The following is a 24,913-nucleotide window of genomic DNA, read 5'->3' as shown; positions in this document are numbered from 1 at the left end:
CAGAGTTCGGTGCGCAAAGTGGGGGTTGTAGTTCATGACCAAGGTGAAGCACCTGAGATAGAGGGTGGTGAAAGAGAGGGGTTGTGTGAGACAGAGGGAGCAGAGGTATGGAAGACAAGATAAGGAATAGACAAAGAGGCTCAAATGAATAAGACAGATAGAAAATGTAAAGGAAGGTGAGCAGAGAGTTTTCATTCTGGTATGGTTCACCATTGATTTATTCTGAAACTTACTAGATACAAAATGTGATAAAATCATATGTGCTGAGTTATTCATGTCCAACAGATGCATATTCCCCATTTCTGAAAACTGTTAAAATTAAATGATTACTAGTTGACACTTCCTTATTCAATGAACTCACCCCCAAAAAATTCTGTTCCTGGTGCTTCAGTAGTGGGGCTTGCTAACTTCAGCAAAATTTCACCTACATGGACAAAATTCCATGAACTGTTAAAATTATACAAATGTCCTGTTTAACTTACAGATAATTGTAATTTCAGAAGCTCGTAAGTCACTTAAAAGTATACCAAGGCTACTAGAATTTTCCTTTGTTTGCATATTGTGCTTGTTTAGTTAAGGAAATGTTCCAACATTCTTTGAACTCTGGATCAGTTCCTGTGGAGTGAAGGGTAACTAATATAACCCCATTACTTTAATAATGAGAAGGAGAGAACAGGGAATTTTAGACCAGTTAACCTGACATTCGTAGCATGAAAAATGTCAGAATCCATTATTAAGGATGCAACAGCAGAATATTTATGGTGAGCTTTCAGAATGTACAGAATTATGAATTGGAAGGAGGGAGGGAGGAACTAAGAAAAATAACAATCACCAGGAAAGTAGTACTGTGCAAATTGAGTTATGCACTGATGTCTCTGGATGCTGACGGATCGCTTTGACTTTAATTTTCTAAAACTCCTTAGACTCAGGGAAGGTTCCATTTGATTGGAAAATAGCAAATGTATTTCCTTCATTCAAAAACGGAGAAACAGGAAGAATGAAACAGATAAGGGAAAAAAGAAATATTGAAGCTAGACATGTGAAGTGTTCAAAATATCATTTACAAGCTGCTTCACCTGCAATACAAATTCAACACAGTTGAACTTCAACTGTGTCCTAAGAAGCATTGCCATTGACAATTTAGTCAGGGGAGGATTGCAAGGGGAAAGCTGCTGCTGCTTTGTACTTACGATATTTGAAAGATTCATGCAACAAACTCAGCAGACTGCTTAATGCATGGTAGAGTAACCAAGTTATAAACTAACTTGTTGCCAGCAGTGAGCCACCTATGTTTGCTGTTGATCTTGGTACTTCTGTGGATTGCCTGGCATCGATATGCTGTTCAATGCCATCCCAGTATTAACTGCAAAATAGACAGTTTCCCTGCATACACAAGTTTGTGTGTTGTCCCCAGACTCTACCAGCAAAACCCACAGTGAAGAGGGGCCAGCAAGTTCATGACTTCTGCAGTTGCACAGGGACCCTGAAATTGGTGGCACTTATGTGGGGGTCAGCTACACGTTCAGTGTGCAACGACTGGTACCCCTGAAGTGAAGGGCGCTGCACAGAGAAGTGCCATGCAACAGATTTTTAACTTGATATACAGAGTCGTGGGCCACTTGCTATTTCCACAATCTGGAGAAGTCTGTCTTCCATGTTTACACAGAGTGAGAGGTTCTGCCCCTGTTAGAGTATTTGAAGGGGCTACTCCTCAAATTCTGGCTGCATTTCAGCTTCACAATCCTTTTAGGCACCCTGTGCAGAGGGGGTGGGGGTGATTGGTCAGGGACCCCATCGTTAACCTGTTCCAGGAATGGTCAGAGTTGCCTTCACAGGTCCATTCAGCATGCCATTGAGGGATCCATCTGAACCAACTGTCTTCCCCCTCTTCCAATGATACATCAATGCCCAAGTGCCCATGGTATTCAGTGACTCACTGGATGCCTTCCAGAACCATTAGGCACCACAGGGTCCAGAGTGCATCCTAAACAGTGAGAATCGCATTTCAATCTAAAGTTATTGTAAGCATTGTAAATAAGTAAACAAAGTTACTACCTTCAAAAAGTTGTAGTGGCACTATGGGGAAGGGCCACACGTCAAGGCCCTCCGTCCACTGCACACAAATTGGATAAAATGTTAAAATCCTATGAACTATTTTCTTTAAATTTGTAAATGGATGATAACAAATGGCACATTAATGTTACATAATGGAATAACATTACTTGTTAAGAAAATGTTGACTCGAACGTTCTATATTCATGTATTTTTATGAATAAAATGTAGTTTGAAATGATAAAAGGTTTGCATTTCCTAGCAGACTGACAAAACATCAAGGGAGCAGAAAGCTCAATTAGTTGAATAGGTAAATCAATATCTATTGATTTGGATCAATACCTATTAATGTAGTGAATCAATATGTATTCATTGAATAGGTAAACCTGGCAAGTTCAGGGAACCTTGGCTGACGAAAGATATCGAGGATCTGGAAGCATACATTGGGTTTAGGAGGTCTGGGACGAGTGAATCCCTTGATGACTATAAAAAGATTAAGAACGCTCTTCAGAGGGAAATCAGGTAGACAAAGAGGGTATTGGTATTGGTTTATTATTGTCACTTGTACCAATGTACAGTGAAAAGCTTGTCTTACAAACCGATCGTACAGGTCAATTCATTATACAGTGCAGTTACATTGAGTTAGTACAGAGTGCATTGATGTAGTACAGGTAAAACAATAACAGTACAGAGTAAAGTGTCACAGCTACAGAGAAAGTGCAGTGCAATAAGGTGCAAGGTCACAACGAGGTAGAGCATGAGGTCATAGTCCATCTCATTGTATAAGGGAACCGTTCAATAGTCTTATCACAGTGGGGTATCACAGGCTCCTATATCTTCTACCCGATGGAAGAGAAGACAGAATGTCCCGGGTGGGTGGGGTCTTTGATTATGCTGGCTGCTACACCAAAACAATGAGAGGTAAAGACAAAGTCCAAGGAGGGGAAGCTGGTGTCCGTGATGCGCTGGGCTGTGTCCACAACTCTCTGCAGCTTCTTGCGGTCTTGGGCAGAGCAGTTGCCGTACCAAGCCGTGGTACATCCAGATAGGATGCTTTCTATGGTGCATCGGTAAAAGTTGGTGAGAGTCAAAGGGAACAAACCAAATTTCTTTAGCCTCCTGAGGAAGTAGAGGCACTGGTGAGCTTTCTTGGCCGTGGCATCTACGTGATTTGACCAGGACAGGCTGTTGGTGATGTTCACTCCCAGGAACTTGAAGCTGTCAACCCTCTCGACCTCAGCACCATTGATGTAGACAGGTGCATGTACACCGCCCCCTTTCCTAAAGTCAATGACCAGCTCTTTAGTTTTGTTGACATTGAGGGAAAGGTTGTTGTCATGACATCATCCCACTAAGCTCTCTATCTCCTTCCTGTACTCCGACTCATCGCTGCTTGAGATACAGCCTACAACGGTGGTATCATCTGCAAACTTGTAGATGGAGTTAGAGCAGAATCTGGCCACACAGTTATGAGTGTATGGGGAGTAGAGTAGAAGGCTGAGGACGCAGCCTTGTGGGGCACCAGCGTTGAGAATAATCGTGCTGGAGGTATTGCTGCCTATCCTCACTGATTGCGGTCTGTTTGTTAGAAAGTCAAGGATCCAGTTACAGAGGGAGGTGTTGAGTCCTAGGTCTCGGAGTTTGGTGACAAGCTTGCTTGGAATTATTGTATTGAAGGCAGAGCTGTAGTCAATAAACAATAGTCTAACATAGGTGTCTTTACTGTCCAGATGCTCCAGAGCTGAGTGTAGGGCCAGGGAAATGGCATCCGCTGCAGACCTGTTTCGGTGATAGGTGAATTGCAATGGGTCCGGGTTGTCCGATAGGCTGGAGTTGATGCGTGCCATGACCAACCTCTCAAAGCACTTCATGATGGTGAATGTCAGAGCCACTGGTCGGTAGTCATTGAGGCATGTTACCTTGCTTTTCTTTGGTACCGGGATGATAGTGGTCTTAAAACAGGAGGGAACCTGAGATTGAAGCAGGGAGAGGTTGAACATGTCCGCAAATACTTCTACCAGCTGATCAGCACAAGATCTGAGCACACGGCCTGGGACACCATCTGGGCGAGGTGCATTCCTCGTGTTCACTCTCCAGAAGACTGATCTTACGTCCTCCACTGTGATCACAGGTTCAACTGTGTTGGCGGCTGTCAGGGTGGATGGTGACAATCCACTTCCCTTTTGTTCAGAACGCACATAGAATGTGTTAAGTTCATTAGGAAGGGATGCGCTGTTGTTAGCTGTGCAGCCCGACTTTGTCTTGTAGCCTGTTATGGCATGTAAGCCTTGCCATAACTGGCGGCTGGTCAGGGACTCTATTTTGAGTTGGTGTAGTCTCTTGGCATCCCGGATAGCTTTTCGAAGGTCATACCTCGATCTCTTGTACAGATCAGGATCACCAGATCTCCCGGTTCATCCATGGTTTCCTGTTTGGGAACACCCATATTGTCTTCTTTGGTACACAGTCCTCCACACACTTGCTGATAAAGTCTGTGATGGTGGTGGCATACTCATCAAGGGTATGAGATGGATTTGGCAGGTAAGGTTAAGGAAAATCCCAAGAGGTTCTACAGCTATATTAAAAGGGTGGCCAGGAGAGAGTAGGTCCCATTGGAGATCACCAGGGCTGCCAATGTCTCGAGCTGCAAAAGATGAGTGGGATTTTTAACAAATATTTCTCCCGAGTTTCCTGAGGAGAAAATCATAGTTGCTCAAGAGACAAGGGAAACAAGTGGAGATGTTCTGGAGGATATTTGTATTACCAGGGAGGTATTTGCAGCCTTGCAGTGCATATTGGTGGATAAATCCCCAGGGCCTGACCGAGTGCATCCTCGAACTTTGTGGGAGACTGGAGGAGAAATTGTGGAGCTTCTTGCGGAGATATTTGCTTCATCATTAGCCACTGGTGAAGTTCTTGAAGACTAGAATGTGGCCAATGTCGTTCTATTGTTTAAGGGTAGCAAGAACAAGTCGGGGAACTACCAGATGGTCAGCCTGAGGTCAGTAGTGGGGAAGTTACTGGAGGGAATTCTGAAGGACAGGATCTACCAGTATTTGGATAGACAGTATCTGATTAGGAGTCAGCATGGCTTTGTGCATGGGAAGTCGTGTTTGAAGAACCTTTTAGAGTTTTTCTTATGAAGAGGTAACTAGAAAGGTAGATGAGGGTAGGGTAGTGGATGTTGTCTATTTGGACTTTAGCAAGGCCTTTGACAAGGTCCCACATGGTAGGCTGGTCTGGAATCCAGGGGGAGCTGGTTGGGTGGATTCAAAATTGGTTCAGAAGTAGGAAGCAGAGAGTGATGGCTGTTTCTTGTAATGGTGGCGGTGACTAGTGGTGTGCAGCAGGGGTCGGTGTTGGGACCCTTGTTATTCGTTATTTAGATAAATGATTTGGATGCGAAAGCACAAGGCTTGATCAGCAAGTTTCTAGATTACACAAAATTAGGAGGTGTTGATAGTGAAGAAGGTCAACATAGATTACAGGGGGATCTTGATCAGTTAGGGAAGTGGGTCGAAGGGTGGCAAATAGATTTCAATACAGGTAAATGTGAGGTGAAGCATTTTGGAAAGTGAAACCAGCGTAAGACTTATACTATGAATGGTAGGGCACTAGGGTGTGTAATGGAACAGAGGGACCTAGGAGTACAAGTGCATAGTTTGTTGAAAGCAGCATCACAGGTAGACAAAGTGGTGAAAAAAGCATTTAGTACGTTGGCCTTCATCAGTCAGGGCACTGAGTATGGGAATTGCGACATTATGTTGCAGTTGGTGAGGCCACACTTAGAGTGCTGTGTACGGTTTTGGTCACTCTGTTATAGGAAAGACATGGTTAAACTGGAAAGAGTGCAGAAAAAAATTTACAAGGATGTTGCCAGGACTGGAAGTCTTGAATTATAGGGAGAGGTTGGTCAGGCTAGGTCTTTATTCCATGGAATGTAGGAGAATGAGGGGCAACCTTTTAGAGATGTTTAAAATTATGAGAGGCATAGATAAGGTGGATGGTGACAGGTTTTTTTCTCCTGGGTAGGGGAGTCCAAAACTAGGGGGCACAGATTTAGGGTGAGAGGGGAAAGATTCAAAAGGGACCTGAGGGGCAATTTTTTCCACACAGAGGGTGATGAGTATATGGAATGAGCTGCCAGAAGAAGTGATTGAGGCAGGTATCATTTAAGCAGCACTAGGATAGGTACATGGGAGGGGCCTGGAGGGATATGGGGCAAATGCAGGAAATTGAGACCAACGTGGTCAGTGTGGACTCATTGGCCGAAAGGCCTACATCCATGCTGTATTGCTCTATGACCCTATAATAGATAATAGGATTGCAGTAGTTGTAGGTACAGCTGTGGTGTTTTCTGCAGCTGCGATGGGGAGTCACAGTGTTATGTTGCCTGCACGATGCCAGGGTTAAGTATACTGTACTTCTTTGCAGTGAAAGGATGACTTGGGAGTGGAAGGAGACAAAAAATTCTGCAGAGGCTGGAATCTGGACCAATACACAAAAAGTGCTGGAGGAACTCAACAGGTCAGGCAGCATCCATGGAGGGAAATAAATAGTCGATGTTTCGGGCCAAGACCCTTCATCAGGACTGGAAAGGAAGAGGGCAGAAGCTGTCTTGGTCCACGTTAGAAACCAATAATACATACAGAACCAAGAATGAGGTGCTGCTTAGACAGTCTGAGGAGCTGGACAACAAAGTAAAGAGCAGAATATTAATGATAGTAATCTTTGAATTGTTGCCTTAGCCATAGGCAATTGGCACAGGGACAAAAAGACCAGAACATTGAATGCATGACTCAGAGTAATGTGAGAGTCATGGTTTCAGTTCTTGAGGCAATAGCACTAATATCAGCAAAAAAAGAAACTGTTCTGTTGGTACAAGCTTAATTTTAACCTGGCTTGAAGTACTGCACTGAAAAATGAATAATTAGAACTGTTGATAAAAAGATGCAAAAGTATTTGGGGGAGCAGAGAAGAAAGTGGGGAAGATTTTGATGAGGGATACTTTAAAAAATCAATGTCAACAGAGCAGAGTGCTGACTCTAGGTGCAATAGAGAAAAGGGTCTAAACATGGATAAACAGTAAAAGATCAACATTAAAAGTAATTTATTGCAATGGAAGAAACAAGTCAAATGGATTTATGTCACTGATAAGATAAATATATTTGAGTTAACAAATCATTATTGACACATTGCTATGATATGAGAACCTTACATTTCAGATAACACAAGGGCATGTCAGGACAGGAATGATCTTGGTTCAGAGAATCAGCATAGAAATTTAAATTGACATGATGGTCAGCGTAGAGATTGTGGCCTGTTCCTGTGCTGTGCTTTACTGTTGTATGGAAGATGAAGAGGACTCACTGCATTGGGGTGAATGGTTAATTGGACTCCAACAGCATCTCTATCATCAGACAAACTATTAATTAAGAAATAAGAGTTTGGAACCATGGTAATTCAATAATCAAGGGAGAAATTCCATTAGGCTTGTCAAAACAAGATGTCAGGAGTACTTTCGAGAGCCTGTTCATAGAATGCATTTGAGGTAATTTCTTAAAGTATATAGTTAAACCTTTCATGGAAAGGATCATTTTAAATTGTCTTGTGTAATCAGGATCAATTACTAATCTCATAGAAAAGAATTCTCTGGGGAACTGAAATAACAGAATAACATCTTACACTAAATTGAATAGTTTCTTAAGACTGAAACGTGAGTCTCAGAAATAAAGCCACTTACGAAGGCAAGTATTGTGTTGGATAAGGTGAGTTGCGAAATTAGATTTAAAGTTATGATTGTGGTTGAGCAATGATGCATTCAATTAAATATTTGAAAATTTTCAAAGTTATATTGCATTGAGAAATAAAGTTCCTTGGGAAAATATGATGGAAATAGCTAACTAAATTTGTTATGGGTATTCTCAGATTAAAAGTAACAGTTTACAAAACTAGCAAACCTGGAGGATTAAGAAGATTTGATAGAAGATATGACAGAAATGATAGCTGAATTACCTGCAACCTCCCGAAGTTCCTTATACTTTAGAAAAGGCCTGATAGTTTAGAAATAACCAATGTTATGCCATTTTTCAAAAATGGGGAGAAGAAAATAGGGAACTTCACGCCTGTTTGCACGATATTAGTTGCCAAGTAGTGCTAGGGAGCCTTAAAGAAGTGATAGTAGAATAAATTTATAAAACCATAACATAATTAAGCAGAGTAAACAAGATTTAACAAAAGAGAAAATGCATTTGACAGAAGTAATTACTTTGAGGATGTGACTAGAGGGATCGATGTGGGGAAGTGAGTAGATGTAATACAATTCTTAATACATTTCATGAGATGCCACATAAAAGACTGTTATAAAAGATAATGTGTTATGGGGTTAAATTTAATACATTTGCATGGACAGGTGATTAGTTAACAGGCAGTACACAGACAGTGGGGGAAAAGCTGGTCTTTTTTTAAGTAGGCAGTCTCTAACTAGTAAGGTGCCACAGTTATGGATCTGAGTTCAAACACTGGCTATTTACAAACTATATTGATGACTTAGAAAAGGGAGCTGATTGCAAGTCATCTAAATTTGCTGACGACCAAAAGCTACGTGGAAAAGTAAGCTTGAGGAGGATGCAGAGAGATTACACAGGAGTAAGCAAGAAAATGTCAAGGTGATGTACAACATGAGAAAATACAAGGCATTTCTCTTTGGTAGGAAGAATTATAAAACAGTATCTTTTAAATAGGCAGCAACTATTAAAGGTTGGTATACAATGACATGTGAGAGTCCTTATGCATGGATCATAGAAACAGGTGACACCCACATTACATTGGGGGGAGGGGGTGTGTTTTCCTAGAAAATGGTCAGTCATCGAAAGCCATGAAACCAAATGAAAGCCGTGTCATTTGTGCACGCATCAGGAAATGAGTTGAAAAAATATTTATTTAGTTTACATAAAATCCATGAGAGCAAGTTTTATTCTGTATCTCAAATTTTTTGGTAGTGATTTGAGAATTCTGTAAGGACAAATTTCCATTACCCAAATGGCTATAACGTGGGAGGTCACATGCATAAGCACAGCAAGCAATAAGGCAGGCAAACTTCATGTACAGGGTTTTGATCCGATCATACCCTGGAGTTCTGTGCACAGCTTTGGTCTCCCATCACCTTGGAAGCAGTGCAATGAAGACTGTTGGGGTGGAAAGGACTGTATGATGAGGAAAGAATGCATAAAGTACAGCTAAGTTCTCTGGAGTTTCGGAGAATGCAAGATAATCAAAGATTCCAAAGGGATTTGAAGTGAAATGATTGTTGCTGGGAGGTTGCTCCCCTCGACTGTAGAGTCTAGAACTAGGAGAGCAGAGTCTGAGGGTAAGGGGTGAGACATTTGGAATTTAGGTTAGGAAGAATTTCTTCAGTAGGACCATTGCAAAGTTTTAGAATTCACTATTCCTTAAGGCTGAAGCTGCTCCTTTTACTTCATTAAACCTCCATTTGAAAGAACAAATTCAAATTTAGATACTAAGATTAGAATGACAACACCATTTTGTACAGATTTTTTTTAAAATTATATAATCACTTTAGGCTATTACTCCTACTCTGTACAATTGGTGAACTGTTTTAAAATGGTAATTTACTTCCTGCCGAGCACATCTCAAATCCAGTCAGAATGGCAAAGCTCTCAGCCATTTTATCCATCCCCCCATGCTTCCTCTGCACTACTTTCCTGCACAAGCCCCCCATTACCTCCTCTATCTTAAGTAAAAATTATCCATCTCTATTCTGAACATACTCAGCAACATATTCTCCAGAGTTTTCATGGGAAGAGAATTCCACAGATTCATTACCTTCTAGGTGAAGGGATTTCTTCTCATTTCAGTCCTGAAACCCTTCATGTGACTGTAACCCGGTTCTAGACACTCCAAGCAAGAGGATACATTGCCCTTGCACCAAGCCCCACAAGAATTACATTTGTTTCAACAAGGTTGCCTCTCATTCTTCTAAACCCTAGGGTGCATGGACCCAGTCTACTGAATTTCTCCTTGTACAACAGACCTGCACCTTCAACTGCACTCTCTCGATGGCATGTACATTTTCCCCGAGGTAGGCAAACCAGATCTATATTTCAATATTTAGGAAGAACAGGCAAAAAGAAAGAGGAAGAAGGCTAGTGTCCAAGTTCAAGAGGAGATTAATGCAATGGTAAGGATGGATATCGGCTCAGATGATGTGGATTCTCTTTAGGTTGAACTACAAAATACCAGGGGATAAAAATTATTACTGGGAGTTGCATACAGATTCCTGAATAGTAGTGGTAATGTTGGGGCTAGCATTAGAAATTAGAAATACGTGCAATGACTGTAGCCGTGGGCAACTCTAATCAACACAGATCGGGCTACACAGTTTCACCAGATTGATTCTTTGGATAGCACTGTTGTTACAAATTAGTAACAATAATGTGGAGGAGGAATACCAGGAATATATATATAGGAAAGTTTTCTGGACCAATTTGTTGAGGAACCAACTTGAGAACAGGCCAGTAATGAGAACTGATAACAGTAAAACTCCATTAATTTGGCATCTGATTGTTCACAAAATCCGACAGTTCAACATCTGATCCACTCATAGTCCAGAAGGCGAGTTGGAGTTCCAGAGTGCAAGTGGTTTTGTGGCTAGAACTGGGGGACTGAAGTATGACCAGGACCACAGTCCATGCTAGGGGCCAGGTATGTGGCCAGATCTGGTATTATGGTCAGGAACATGGGCAGGCTTGCAGTTGGAGCTGGTGTCCAGAGTGCTTGTATATTTTCTGCTCTCTTTAAACACACCAGGTTCACTGGAAAATAAATTTATTAACATGTTAAAAAAAGTGAAATAAAAGTGTGTTTGAGTATTAATAAGAGTACCATCCAATACCATCAGTCTGGAAAATCTGCTGATCCCAAGGCATTATCGGAGTTTTACTATAATTAACCATTTTGCTGAGTGAGCGCTGTTTTGGATTAGTTTGCTATTTGGTAACTGTCCCTTTAGGATATAGTACAGTAGTGTGTGTGTGTGTGTGTGTGTGTGTGTGTGTGTGTGTGTGTGTGTGTGTGTGTGTGTGTGTGTGTGTCATCATTACGATAACAGCAAGATAACTACGTGTTGATGTTTTGGCAGTCAGAAAAGAGAGGAAGAGAGAGACACTGCCTGCTGGTCTCTGTATCAATGGATGAAAAACAATAACTGTGTCTGTCACTACAATCCACATATGGATTTTTGGAATAATCTAGTGGAGTCCACTTTGTTGTTAACCTGTAGAAGGAAACAGGTATTTCTGTGGGCAGCCACGTCTCAAATGCCTTCAGGGGTGGCAGAGACTTCGGAACAAAGCAGTGGAGATCATCAGTGACTGAGGTGTCGTATGGGTTCCATCGTGGAACATTTGGATTTCATAATTTCTTTCTATTCTCTCTACATTTTCTCTTCAGTCAACAGTGGTTTTACAAAAGCCTTTGCTCATGTTTCACCTTATGGCTTGCTGAACTGAACTTCAAGAACTACTCCTGGACTTGGAGTTTGAGAATTTGCCACACACACACACTTCGAGTTTAGTTTTTGGGGTTAATGTTTAATATCTAACATTTTTTTCTTATTATCATAAGTAGTTATTAATAAAATAGTTTCTAACACTTATACATGACTCGGTGCGTTTCTTTTGTTGCTGGTACGTAACAGTAACTTTAGGGAGGATCAACCATGTTATGGTATAATTCTTCATCAAGATAGAGCATAACAGAGTTGACTCTGAGACAAGGGTCCTGGCTCCAAATAAAGAAAACCACAACGGCGCGAAGTGAAAAATTGATAAAATGGACTGGGGTAGGTTACTTGTGGGGTTAGTGGCAGAACGACAATGGTAAATATTTATTGAGTGCATGGATAAACTACGGTTGTTCATTCCTGTCTGGCATAAAAAACAAAACAGGAAGGGTGGCTCAATTGTGGATAACAAAGAAAATTAGGGACATTATTAGATCCAAGGAGGAGACACAAAATTGACTTAAAATGCAGAAAATCCAATGACTTGGAACATCTAAAACTCAGCAAATAGGACCAAAGGATTAATTAAGAGGGAAAAAATAGAGTACAAGAGTAAGCTTGCAGGGAACATAAAAAGTGACTCCAAAAAATTAGTGGAGAAAAATGTAAACTTCTTGCAGAGAGGAACAGGGGAATTTATAATGGGGAACACAAAAAAAATGGCAAACCAATTGAAGTAGTACTTTGGCTCTGTCTTCACAAAGGAAGATTCAAATAACATCCCAGTAATTTTAGAGAATCCAGCTAGAGGAAGGAATTGAAAGAAATCAGTATTAGTAGAAAAATGGTATTAGAGAAATATTGATCTATATCCCAGAGTATTTAAAGAATGTAGCTATAGAAATAGATGCATTGGTGATAATTTACCAGCATTCTTTGAGCTCTGGGTCAATTCCCAAGGAGTGAAGGATAGCTAATGTAACCCTGTATTTAAGAAATTTAAAATTAACAAAAACAGGGAATTATGGGCCAGTTAGCTTGACATTCATTGCATAGAAATATTAGAATCCATTATTAAAGATGTGACAAGATCAAAGTCAGCATGGATTTACAAAAGGGAAATCATGCTTGACAAATTTACTGGAATTTTTTTTTTTTTGAGGATACTTCTAATAGAGTGGATGAGGGAGAACCAGTAGAGTGGATGTGGTATATCTGATGTTTCAAAAGACATTTGACAAGGCCCACAAAAGTGATTAGTAGGCAAAAATTGAAGTATATCAAATTGCAGATAATGTACTCATATGGATAGGGAATTAGTTTGCAGGCAGGAAATAAACAGTAGGAATAAGTAGGTCCTTTTTCAAGTGGCAGTCAGCAACTGGTAGGGCATGATGGTAATCAGTGCTTGGGCCCCAATTATTCACGATACACATTAAATATTTAAATGAGGGATTTCAATGTAATATCTCCAGGTCTGCAGAGTGCAAGCTGTGATGAAGATGCACAGAGGCTCCCTGTATAATTTGAAGAGATCGAGTGAATTGGCAAATGCATGGTAGATGCAGTGCCATGTGAATAAATGTGAGGTTATCCACTTCAATGGTTAAAAAAGACAGATTATCTTAAAGGCAACAGATTAAAAAAAAGAGGCAGCTGCAACAAGATGTGGATGCCCTTGTACGCAAGTTGATGACAGCAAGCATGCAGGTTCACCAGACAATTAAGGTGGCAAATGGTACATTGTACAGTAAGAGGATTTGAGAACAGGAGCAGAGGTGACTTCCCGTATTTGTACAGGGCTTTAGCAAGATCATGCCTTGAGTACTGTGTGCAATTTTAGTCTTCTTATCTGTGCAAGGATGTTCTTGCTAATGGAAGGTCTGCAGCAAAAGTTCACCAGACTGATGTCTGGGGTGGTAAGACTGATGTATGAAGAGAGCTTGGGATGATTGAGCTTATATTTGGTGGAGAATCAGAGGGGACCTCATTGAAATTTATCAAATTATGACAGGATTGGATAGACTAGATGCAGGAAGAATGTTATAAAGTCATAGAGCAATATAGCACAGACATAGGTTCTTCAGCCCCACGAGTCCATGCCGACCATGCTGCCCACTCAGCTTGTCCCAATTTCCTGCGTCTGGCCCATATCCCTCTAAGCCTCGCCCCTGCACATACCTATCCAAGTGCTTCTTAAATAATATTATTGTACCTGCCCCAACCACTTCTTCTGGCATCTCGTTCCATTTATGCACCACCTTCTGCGTGAAAAAGTTGCCCTAAGTCCCTTTTAAATCTTCCCCCTCTCATCTTAAATTTATACCCCCTAGTTTTGAACTCCCCTACCCTGGGAAAAAGACTGTTACCATCCACCTTACCTATGCCCCTCACGATTTTATAAACTTCTAAGATCACCCCTCATTCTCCTAATTTTGTGTCATCTGCAAACCTACTGATCAAGCCTTGTGCATTCGCATCCAAATCATTTATATAAATAATGAATAGCAAGGGTCCTAACACCGACCCATGACACACCACCAGTCACCGGCCTCCGTTCCGAGAAAAAACCTTCGACCATCACCTTCTGCTTTCTACCTCATGCCAATTTTGAATCCATCTAACTAGATCTCCTTGGATTCCATGGGACCTAACCTTCCAGACCAGCCTACCAAGCAGGACCCTGTCGAAGGCCTTGCTGAAGTCCAAATAGACAACATCCACCCTACCCTCATCTACCTTCTTAGCTACCTCTTCAAAAAACTCTAAAAGGTTCATCAAGCACAACTTTCCACACACAAAGCCATGCTGACTCCTCCTAATCAGCTCTACCTATCCAAATGCTGGTAGATCCTGTCCTTCACAACTTCCTCCAGTAACTTCTCCATTACTGACATCAGGCTGACTGACCTGTAGTTCCCTGGCTTGTCCTTGCTACCGTTCTTAAACAACAGAACAACATTAGCCACCTTCCAGTCTTCGGGAACTTCACAAGTGGCTAATGATGAAGGAAAAGTCTCGGCAAGTGCCTCTGCAATTTCTCCTCCTGCCTTGCACAATGTCCTACGATGCACTCAGTCAGGCCCTGAGGATTTGTGTGCTGCAAGGCTGCAAATACCTTCTCCCTGGTAACATGAATGTCCTCCAAAATATCTCCACTAGTTTCCCCTTATCTCTTGAGCAACCATGATTTCCTCTTCAGTAAACACTGAGGAGAAATATTCATTAAAAGTCCCAACCATCTCCTGCAGCTCAAGACACAGATCAGTAGGGCTGCCTATATGGGGACCTACTCTCTCCCTGGCCACCCTCTTATTCTTAATATAGCTATAGGACCTCTTGGGATTTTCCTTAACCTTCCCTGCCAGATCCATCTCTTATCATCTCTTTGCCCTCCTGACTTCCCTCTTAAGTGTATTCTTAATCTTCTTATTGTCATCAAGGGACTAATATGTCTTCGACCTCCTAAACCCATTGTATGCTTCCTTTTTCTTGACCAGAGCCTCAATCTCTCTCATCAGCCAAGGTTCCCTGAACTTGCCAGGTTTACCCTTCACCCTAACAGGAACATGCTGTCCCTGGAATCTTGATATCACACTTTTAAAAGCCTCCCACTTGCCAGTCATCCATTTATCAGCAAACAGGCTCACCCAATCGACCTCTGCAAGATCCTGCCCAATTCCCCCATAATTAGCCCTGCTCCAATTTAGGACCCTAACCTGTGGACCCGTCCTATCCTTTCCCATCACTAACTTAACACTAATAGAATTATGGTCACTAGATCCAAAGTGATCCCTGACTGCCACTTTTGTTACCTGCCCTACCTTGTTCCCCAAGAGAAGGTCCAGTATTGCACTCTCACAAGTAGAGTCCTCTATATAATGACTCGGGAAACTTTCCTGGACACATTTCACAAATTCCACCCTGTCCAGGCCCTTAACATTCTGAATATTCTAGTCAATACCAGGGAAATTAAAATTTCTCACCGATACAACCCTACTATTCTTACAACTATCAGCATCCCCCTAGAGTAACCCTCCCCTTCTTGTTTCTAAGTTCTACCCATATGGCCAAACTGGATGATCCCCCATGAATGTCATCGCCAAGTACTGTTGTTACATCCTCCCTTATCAAAAAGGCAACACCCACTCCTCTCTTGCTTGTTCTTCTGTCACGCATGTAGCATCTGTATCCTGGAACACTGAGCTGCCAGTCCTGCCCTTCTCTCAGGGATGTTTCTGTTCTGGCGCTAACATCCCAGTCCTCAGAAACAATCCACGCTCTGAGTTTATCTGCCTTACCTGTTAAACCGCATGCATTGAAATATATGCAGTTTAGGGGCAGGCACTGTAGTGTAGCGGTTAGCTTAATGCTATTACAGCGCCAGTAACCCGGGTTCAATTCTGGCCACTGTCTGCAAAGAGTTTGTACGTTCTCCCCGTGTCTGCGTGGGTTTCCTCTGGGTGCTCCGGTTTCCTCCCACATTCCAAAGACGTATAGGTTAGGAAGTTGTGGGCATGCTATGTTGGCACTGCAAGCATGGCGACACTTGTGGGCTGCCTCCAGAACACTACGCAAAAGATGCATTTCACTGTGTGTTTCGATGTACATGTGACAAATAAAGATAGCTTATAGAAGTTTAATTGGGTATTCCTTTCCTTGATTTTTCTGTGCCCCGGCTATCTTGATTACTAAACTTACTCTCGCTGGCTACTGCTTTATCCCATGACTTGCTCCTGCTCAGAGTCCCACACCCCTGCCAATCTAGTTTAAACCCTCCCGTGTAGCATGAGCAAATTTCCCTGCAAAGGTAATGGTCCCTTTGTTCCTGATAATGGAGATGCCTAGTACCAGGGGTCATAGCTGAGGGATACAGGGTAAGCCATTTAAGACTGAGACAGGAAGACACTTCTTCACCCAAAGAATGGTAAACCTGTAGAATTCTCTACAAAAGGTCACTGTTGTGGCCAAATCATTATATATATCCAGGGAGTTAGAGATAGGCTAAAGAGATCAAGGACTCTTAGGAGAAAACACAAAAGGGGTACTGAATTGAGGTGATCAGCCATGATTGTACTAAATGGCATACTAAGCTCAAATGGCCTACTCCCACTCTATTTCCCATGTTTCTAAATCATTAGAGTGTACACTGTTGGGGCCCCAGCATTGATCCCTGTGCTCACCACTGGTTACAGTACCCCATTTATTCTTCTGTTTCCTTTCTGGATAACTAATTCTTGATCCAAGCCATTATATTACTCAGTACTGTGCACTATAATTTTGTTTCTAATATCACATGTTCTGAAAGTCCAAATACATCACATAAACTGGGTTATCATCAAACACTACTTCTTTCCTAAATGTTGACTTTACCCATTCCCATTATTTTCTAATTGTCATGTTACCACTTCTTTAATAATACATTCCAAGGTTTTCCTACTATTGATATCAGGCTAACTGGTCTGCAGTACCCTCCTGCAGTGGAATTACATTTGGTGTCTTCTAACACAGAGATTAAGAAATTTTGTAAGATGACAACCAGTAGACCACCATCTCCATGGCTACCACCTTCAAAACCTTGGATGCAATTATCAGGTCTGGAGACATCACCTTTTAATCTTATTAATTTCTCCAATAATATAATGCAATGGAACAATATAATAAAACATCTGTATGATAAGATTATAATCTTTACATTCTCGCTTCTTGATACAAAATTTCCCACAACTTCTGTAAGAGCAAATCTTATTTTGCATTTTGGATTTTTGAGTCATGACTTGTGAATTTCTGCATCTGAAACAGCTATAACGTGTGGGTTGCCTGTACATCAATTGTAAATTACTAATTGCTCAGTAATCTTACCGAGAGATCCCATAAACTTGCCTAATTTGGAACTAAAACATAACATGTTATCTGGAAGAAAGGTAATGGAGATATACAGCACGGAAACAGGTCCTTCGGCCCAACCTGTCCACACTGACTGAGTTGCTTAACTGAGCTCATCCCATTTGCATGCATTTGGCCCATATCACTGTATACTTTTCCTATCTACATACTTGCCCAAATGTCTTTTAAATGTCAGAACGCTACATGCCTACACTCTGCATGTAATGTAACTTTGATGTAAAAACCATTAAACTGAGGAAAATTATAAAATCATTGATTCATTTATCTTTTGGGCAACATGGAGTTCTCCATCTCTTTCACATGTGCTAAACCTCAAACCAAAAGGAGTCATCGTGACTCCAGTAATCAGTCTCCAGCCTTTGTTATTTTATAGCCCTCCATATAAGTGTTACTACTCAATCTTTGCAATTGCTGTGACCTTCTGATTTGAGACTAGTGGTCCCATTTCATTACAGAAAATCCACCCTGGATTGTCCCAACTCCAAAAGCAAACTCATGCTTTTGCTACATAAAACATATTTAAAATGGAGCTGTATGGAACATATACTGGTATTTAGATGCATGACTCTTGACCTGATTTGATAAAGCTGAGAACTTGAATTGAAAATCAGGATGAAAGGACCTTAAGTGCATGAGTGGCAGGAGAAATACAATAAAACAGAGGCACAAGGGTAAGTCAAGCACAAAAAAAAGAGCACATGAGGCTATAAGGAGATTTAGCTAATACAGGTCGAAACTCACTAGTCCAGCACCCTTGAGACCTGACTGGTGCCAGACCACAGAAACTGACCCCTGATCATCATCCTCTGAGCAAGTGAACTGTTCTTTTTTTAAAAAAAAAATTCTCTTCATAGGTCGGTGAGGGTTCTGCTTTTGAGAACCATTGGTAACCTGAAGTTTCAGTAAGTCAGAAAGCTGTTGCCTGAGATTATAAAAGTTGCACTGGTAGTTTAATTAGGTACAGATCTTAGTTAATTTTAGATCTTAATTAGAATTAGTTAATGAGTACAAATCTGTAGTAATTTGTACTCCAGACCCAAAACAGACCTGACTACAGAATGCTGGTCCAGAGACTTTCAATCTGTATATAAAATTTTAAGGAGTGGGAAGGGAGTTGCAAAGAAAGCAGAGAGACAAGGAATGAGAAGTTTCATAAATGCAGCAAGACAATGAAGCACCTGAGAAGTGATAATATGAAGTAAAGGACTAGCTCTGTGTTAAGTGTGGAGAGATTAAGCAGAAGTGCAGAAAGAGGAATATGAAATCAAAGAATAGTGACCTCTCTTTCAGATACCATGTTATGTTTCAGTTCCACATTAGGCAAGCTAATGGGATCTCTCAGTAAGATTACTGCACAATTGTTCATTTAATACTGAAGTACAGGCAACCCCCATGTTATGGCTGTTCAGGTTACAAAAATTTGCCCTTACAAACTCACAAATCCCTACCCAAAGATCTGAGATACAATAATAAAATTTGCACTTACAGAATTAATGTAGAGAAAAAAAATAAACAAACAGAAAATGCAAAGGAAACAATAAAATTTCTTCCTTTTTTTCAACTTGCATTTCTTGCTGCACACGTAGATAACATGGCATTTTTTTTAAAGCACAATAAGTTCATTTTGCTGTCTTGCAGTTCTTTTTAACACCCCCCCCAAAAGAGTGTTCCATATTGCAAGCTTAAGTGAAAATTGTAAACCAAAACAACCACTTATTTGTTGTGAGTTATATGATTAAACTATCTTACCTATATTTGATATGCATTTAGAAGTGTATATCGCCATTTAAAGCAAAGGCTGGAAGGTGATAGGCATATGCAGTGGCTTGTATCCTGAAATGCAGCTGCTTGCCACTTGAGATTTGCTTTGGAAACTGACAAGGCAATCTCTTAAGTGGCCCCCTGCCCTGAACCAGCAACTGCAGTTCTCAACACAACTGTTGAGAGAAAAACATCCCACAAGAATGCATCTCCATTTATAACATGGGATTCAATGGGAAATAGGGTTTCACATTACGCAAATTCATGACACCGACCATTTTCTGGGAGAGCAATCCCTCTGTAATGCAGGAATCACTTGTATACACAATTTGAACTGAATGGTTGAAGGCATTTGTAATAGACCTCAGCACCACATGATTTTGAACTATGGCGCACCAAGAAGTGAATACCCACACCAACCAAACTTGCATCAGATTACCTTGCCTAATGCTGTAAATTCAAGCACATTTAGCATAGGCAATTATCCTGACTGTTTAAAGTCCATGTATATATTAAGGTGTTCCATAATATGAACTTAAGTCACACCAAAAACATAGCTACTTGATAACTAGTGGAGCAGTAAACTTACCATCTTGCCTGTTGTGTTTTTTCATTAGCCATTTTTCTACTGTTTCAACATCAACACTGTCTGCCACAAATTCTTCTAGTACATGTGTATGAAGGGAAAGATAAGTCTTTACTTTTTCATCTGTCAGACCTGGAAAGATACAAGATATGACAGTGAGTGTGTAAGCATTCAATGGATAATTGCTTAAGATCTGAATTAGATGCACTGTAGGTTATTTTTGCAGGGTTGCATCTTGACTGCAAAGATTCTTAATTGGTCAGTAGAAACTCTGAAAGTGGGACTTCCATTACATAGCAACCAAGAGAAGACCGCATCATACTCCAAAGTAATCAGATAAAAGATTGTTTTCTTCATACAGAGCTCCATATTTGTACCATTACTGTAAATTAAGAAAGGAAAAATTTTGAAAATCATAAGTTCAAAGTTTTCTACTTGGGAATCCTAGGCATAATTAAAAGAAAGAAAATGAGTAAGAGACCAATCGAGTAAAACCTGCTGCTTCTTGATTTCTTGGTGGTTCCCAAATGGATTTCACAGGCTCACTGCTTAGAATGTGATGGTTAGGCAAAAAGGCCCTTTAAAAATAATCTGGTTCATGATTTTGTGCCCAAAGACTTTGCAAGCAACTTTCTTAATCTGTGTTAGAGAATGTTGTGGAATAGAGCTGCAGACCAAGGCCTGCATCTAACTGTACCTTCTTGCTCTGCTTTTTGCAGCAAAGTGCAGCTGTATCATTGGCCAGTTCTGGTAGTGCCAGACCTTGAAAATGGTCTGGTGGAAAAGTCACATGATGCCCTCCTTTGGCCCAAATCAGATATACTGTGCCTATCAGATATACATAGAAGAAAATCTAACCTATTGACTCTAATAGGAACATGTTCAATAAATGGCAGTGGACGGAACTAAAGGTTGGTTTTGGTTTGTACTGTGCACCCAGTTTAACAGAATAACACATGGATTTCTTAAACTGAAATCACGTGGTACCATGAGTTAAAAGGTACACACTCTGGAGCTCCAAGCCACTGTTGGCTTGATTACTAAAGCATACAAGAGGATGGGTCTGACACTCAATATGCAAGGCAGAGATGTTCTATTAACCTGCTTTCATTTCTTAGCAGTGGAATTCACCATTGTCTTTAACATCAGCACAATCTTTGGTCAATTCAGGAAGGGGGCACTTGAAAATCAATACATCAAATTGGCACAAAATGCATGGTCGACTAGGCAATAGTGAACACTGCTCTCCTATGTGCTTCTGATTCCTGGACAACCTACACCAGACATCAAGGCACAGGAGAGAAGCCACCAATTATTTCTTCACAAAATCCTTCAAATTCATTGAAAGGATACATGAACCAATATCAGTGACCTCTCCCAGGGCAACTTCCCCATTATTGAGGCCTTAATCGCATTCAGTCAGCTCTGCTGTGCAGGCAATGTCTTTCACATGCCCACCACAAAACTCCCAAAATTAACCTTCTATTCCAAGCTCTATCATGGGAAGAGATTATTAAGCAGATAGAGGAAAAGATTCAAGAATATGCTCAAAGCCACCTTGAAAAAAATTGCAACATCCCCACTAACATTTTGGGAATCCCTGGCTAACAACCACTCAAAATGAAGGAGCAGCATTCAGGAATGTATCAAGAACCTGAAGTTCAAACATCAGGACCACAGAGAAGCCCTATGATGAATCTAAACCAACAGGAGCTATTGTCTACAGTGTCCAGACTGGCCTGAAGACCACTATAATTAGCATTGGTGAAGACTATTTGCTTCTCCACCAGGAAACAGCATATTTGATTTGATTAGAATGACCAAGCAATCCAAGAGGTAATTAATCACAACTGCAAGGTATTCTTGGATTGGAAATTCCAACCTGCCTCTAGGGAAAAGAAATGTCAACAGACACCTGAAAACCAAGGTCAAACAGAAAATCAGTGACCCAAAGAACAGGTGTCAGTGGAAAGAGAAGCAGGGGGTTGGGCAACCCACTAATAAAAATGACTGGCATGCATTTTTTTTTAGCTCTGTCAAGTTCACCCATAACTCACCATGGAAAGAGCCAAGAATGGAGACAAGCGTCAAGGCGAGAGACACAGTAAGCGGCAACTTGAAGGAACATTTCAAAGAACTCTTCAACCATGACTCTTGTCTTTCACAATGACCACCCTTGACTCCATTCTATAGGAAAGTATCCAGTCCAGCCTTGCTGCTATCCCAACAAACAACGTCAAAAAGCCTACAAGCCATTTGAGAACTATGGGCTTGGGAGGAGACAGTGTCCTTGTTGAATTTCTACAACTTAGCAGAAAGTAACTTTAGTTTTAAAATTAATATCCCCACCTCTCACTTCTTGTAATGCGTCAGGAGACTTAAGAAAAGCTGCAATTATTCTCATCTTCATGAAAGAAATCTGAATGCAGATATCCTTGTTAGAAACACAGAAACAAAAAACTACAGCACAATTCAGGCCCTTCAGCCCACAAAGCTGTGCCAAACATGTCCCTACCCTAGAAATTACTAGGTTTACTCGTAGCCCTCTATTTTTCTCAGCTCCGTGTACCTATCCAACAGTCTCTTAAAAGACCCTATCGTATCCACATCCACCACTTGCCGGCAGCCCATTCCACGCACTCAACACTCTGAGTAAAAAAACTTACCCCTGACATCTCCTCTATATCTACTCCCCAGCACCTTAAACCTATGTCATCTCGTGGCCACCATTTCAGCCCTGGGGAAAAGCCTGACTATCTACCCAATCAATACCTCTCATCATCTTATATACCTCTATCACGTCCCCCTCATCCTCCGTCACTCCAAGGAGAAAAGGCCGAGTTCCCTCAACCTACTTTCATAAAGCATGCTCCGCGTTCCAGGCAGCATCCTAGTAAATCTCCTCTGCACCCTTTCTATGGCTTCTACATCCTTCCTGTAGCGAGGCAACCAGAACTGAGCACAGTAGTGGGGTCTGACCAGGGACCTATATAGCTGCAACAATACCTCACGGCTCCTAAATTCAATTCCCGGATTGATGAAGGACAATACACCATATGCCTTCTTAACTACAGAGTCAACCTGCACAGCTGCTTTGAGCGTCCTATGGACTCGAACCCCAAGATCCCTCTGATCCTCCACACTGCCAAGAGTCCTACCATTAAGACTATATTCTGCCATCATATTTGACCTACCAAAATGAACCACTTCACACTTATCTAGGCTGAACTGCATCTGCCACTTCTCAGCCCAACTTCACATCTTATCTATGTCCCTCTGTAACCTCTGACAGCCCTCCAAACTATCCACAACACCCCCAACCTTCATGTCACCCCCAAACTTACTAACCCACCCCTCCACTTCCTCATCCAGGTCGTTTATAAAAATCACAAAGACTAAGGGTCCCAGTATAGATCCCTGAGGTACACCACTGGTCACCGACCTCCACGCAGAATACGACCCTTCAACAACCACTCTTTGCCTTCTGTGGGCCAGCCAGTTCTGGATCCACACTGAAATGCCCCCTTGGATCCCATGCCTCCTTACTTTCTCAATAAGCCTTGCATGGGGTACCTTATCAAACACTTTGCTGAAATCCATATACACTACATCTACTACTCTCCCTTTATCGATGTGTTTAGTCACATGCTCAAAAAATTCAATCAGGCTCGTAAGACAGGACCTGCCCTTAACAAAGCCATGCTGACTATTCCTAATCATATTATACCTCTCCAAATGTTCATAAATCCTGCCTCTCAGGATCTTCTCCATTAGTTTACCAACCACTGAGGTGAGACTCAACGGTCTATAATTTCCTGGGCTATCCCTACACCCTTTCTTGAATAAGGGAACAACATCCTCAACCCTCCAATCTTCCGGAACCTCTCCCGTCTCCATCGACGATGGAGAGATCATCAGAGGCTCCGCAATCTCTTCCCTCACCTCCCACAGCAGCCTGGGGTACATCTCATCCGGTCCTGGCGACTTATCCAACTTGATGCTCTCCAAGTTTCAGCACCCCTCTTTCCTAATATCTATATGCTCAAGCTTTTCAGCCCACTGCAAGTCCCCACTACAATCCCCCAGATCTTTTTCCGTAGTGAATAGTGACGTAAAGTATTCATTAAGTACCTCTGCCATTTCTTCTAGATCCATACACTTTCCCACTGCTGCCCTTGATAGGCCCTATTCTTTCGCATCTTATCCTCTTGCTCTTCACATACCTGTAGAATGCCTTGGAGTTTTCTTTAATCTTGCCCGCCAAGGCCTTCTCATGCTTCTTCTGGCTCTCCTAATCTCCTTCTTAAGCTCCTTCCTATTAGCCTTATACTCTTCCAGATCTCTAACATTACCTAGCTCTCTGTACCTTTTATAAGCTTTTCTTTTCCTTTTGACTAAATTTATTATAGCCTTTGTACACCACGGTTCCTGTATCCTCCCGTGACTCCTGTCTCATTGGAATGTGCCTATGCAGAACGCCACACAAATATCCCCCGAATATCTGCCACATTTCTTCTGCACTTTTCACTGAGAACATGTTCCCAATTTAATCTTCCAATTTCCTGCCTGAGAACCTCAATTCCCTTTACTCCAAGTAAACACCTTTCTAGTCTGTCTGTTCCTATCTCTCTCCAGTGCTAATGTAAAGGAGATAGAATTATGATTACTATCACCAAAATGTTCACCCACTGAGAGATCTGACATCTGACCAGGTTCATTTCCCAATACCAAATCAAGCACAGCCTCTCCTCTTGTAGGCCTATCTACATATTGTGTCAAGAATCCTTCCTGAACACACTTAAACTCCTCCCCATCTAAACCCCTCAGTGTCTGGAGAAACCCCTCACTGTCTTGTTGCCACCACAGGAAATGCCATTGCTAGGGTCATCAACCACCATCTTTCAGTAGTTTGCATTGTGATTCAGGAGCAGTTGCATGAGTTCAACTAGGAGGCACAATGAATGTGATCCTCACCATGCATCAATGCCTTCACTTTTCTCTAATTCCAGTTCCATCCTCTGTTATGTGTTCATTATCCCTGAGAACTCCTCTCTGATCCTGAACAACTATGCAACTACAGGAGG

The 24,913-nt window shown here is 41.5% G+C and overlaps 1 protein-coding gene across 4 annotated transcripts in view; it reads right to left on the bottom strand.

Moving 5' to 3' along the window:
- pde10a (phosphodiesterase 10A) overlaps nt 1-24,913 on the bottom strand; it is a 296,991-nt gene that overhangs the window by 107,047 nt on the left and 165,031 nt on the right. For 3 of the 4 annotated variants that reach the window (XM_052012872.1, XM_052012873.1, XM_052012875.1), the window contains one exon: nt 19,833-19,961. In XM_052012872.1, coding sequence (XP_051868832.1) covers nt 19,833-19,961 — 129 coding nt within the window. Of the gene's footprint in view, nt 1-19,832; nt 19,962-24,913 lie in introns of those variants that run through there. The other variant, XM_052012876.1, reaches the window with a different exon arrangement.

This window comes from Pristis pectinata, chromosome 3, assembly GCF_009764475.1.
Source record: "Pristis pectinata isolate sPriPec2 chromosome 3, sPriPec2.1.pri, whole genome shotgun sequence".
NCBI lineage: Eukaryota > Metazoa > Chordata > Chondrichthyes > Rhinopristiformes > Pristidae > Pristis > Pristis pectinata.
The sequence above is the reverse complement of the archived record's forward strand: the minus strand, read 5'-3'. Positions and strand labels throughout refer to the sequence as shown.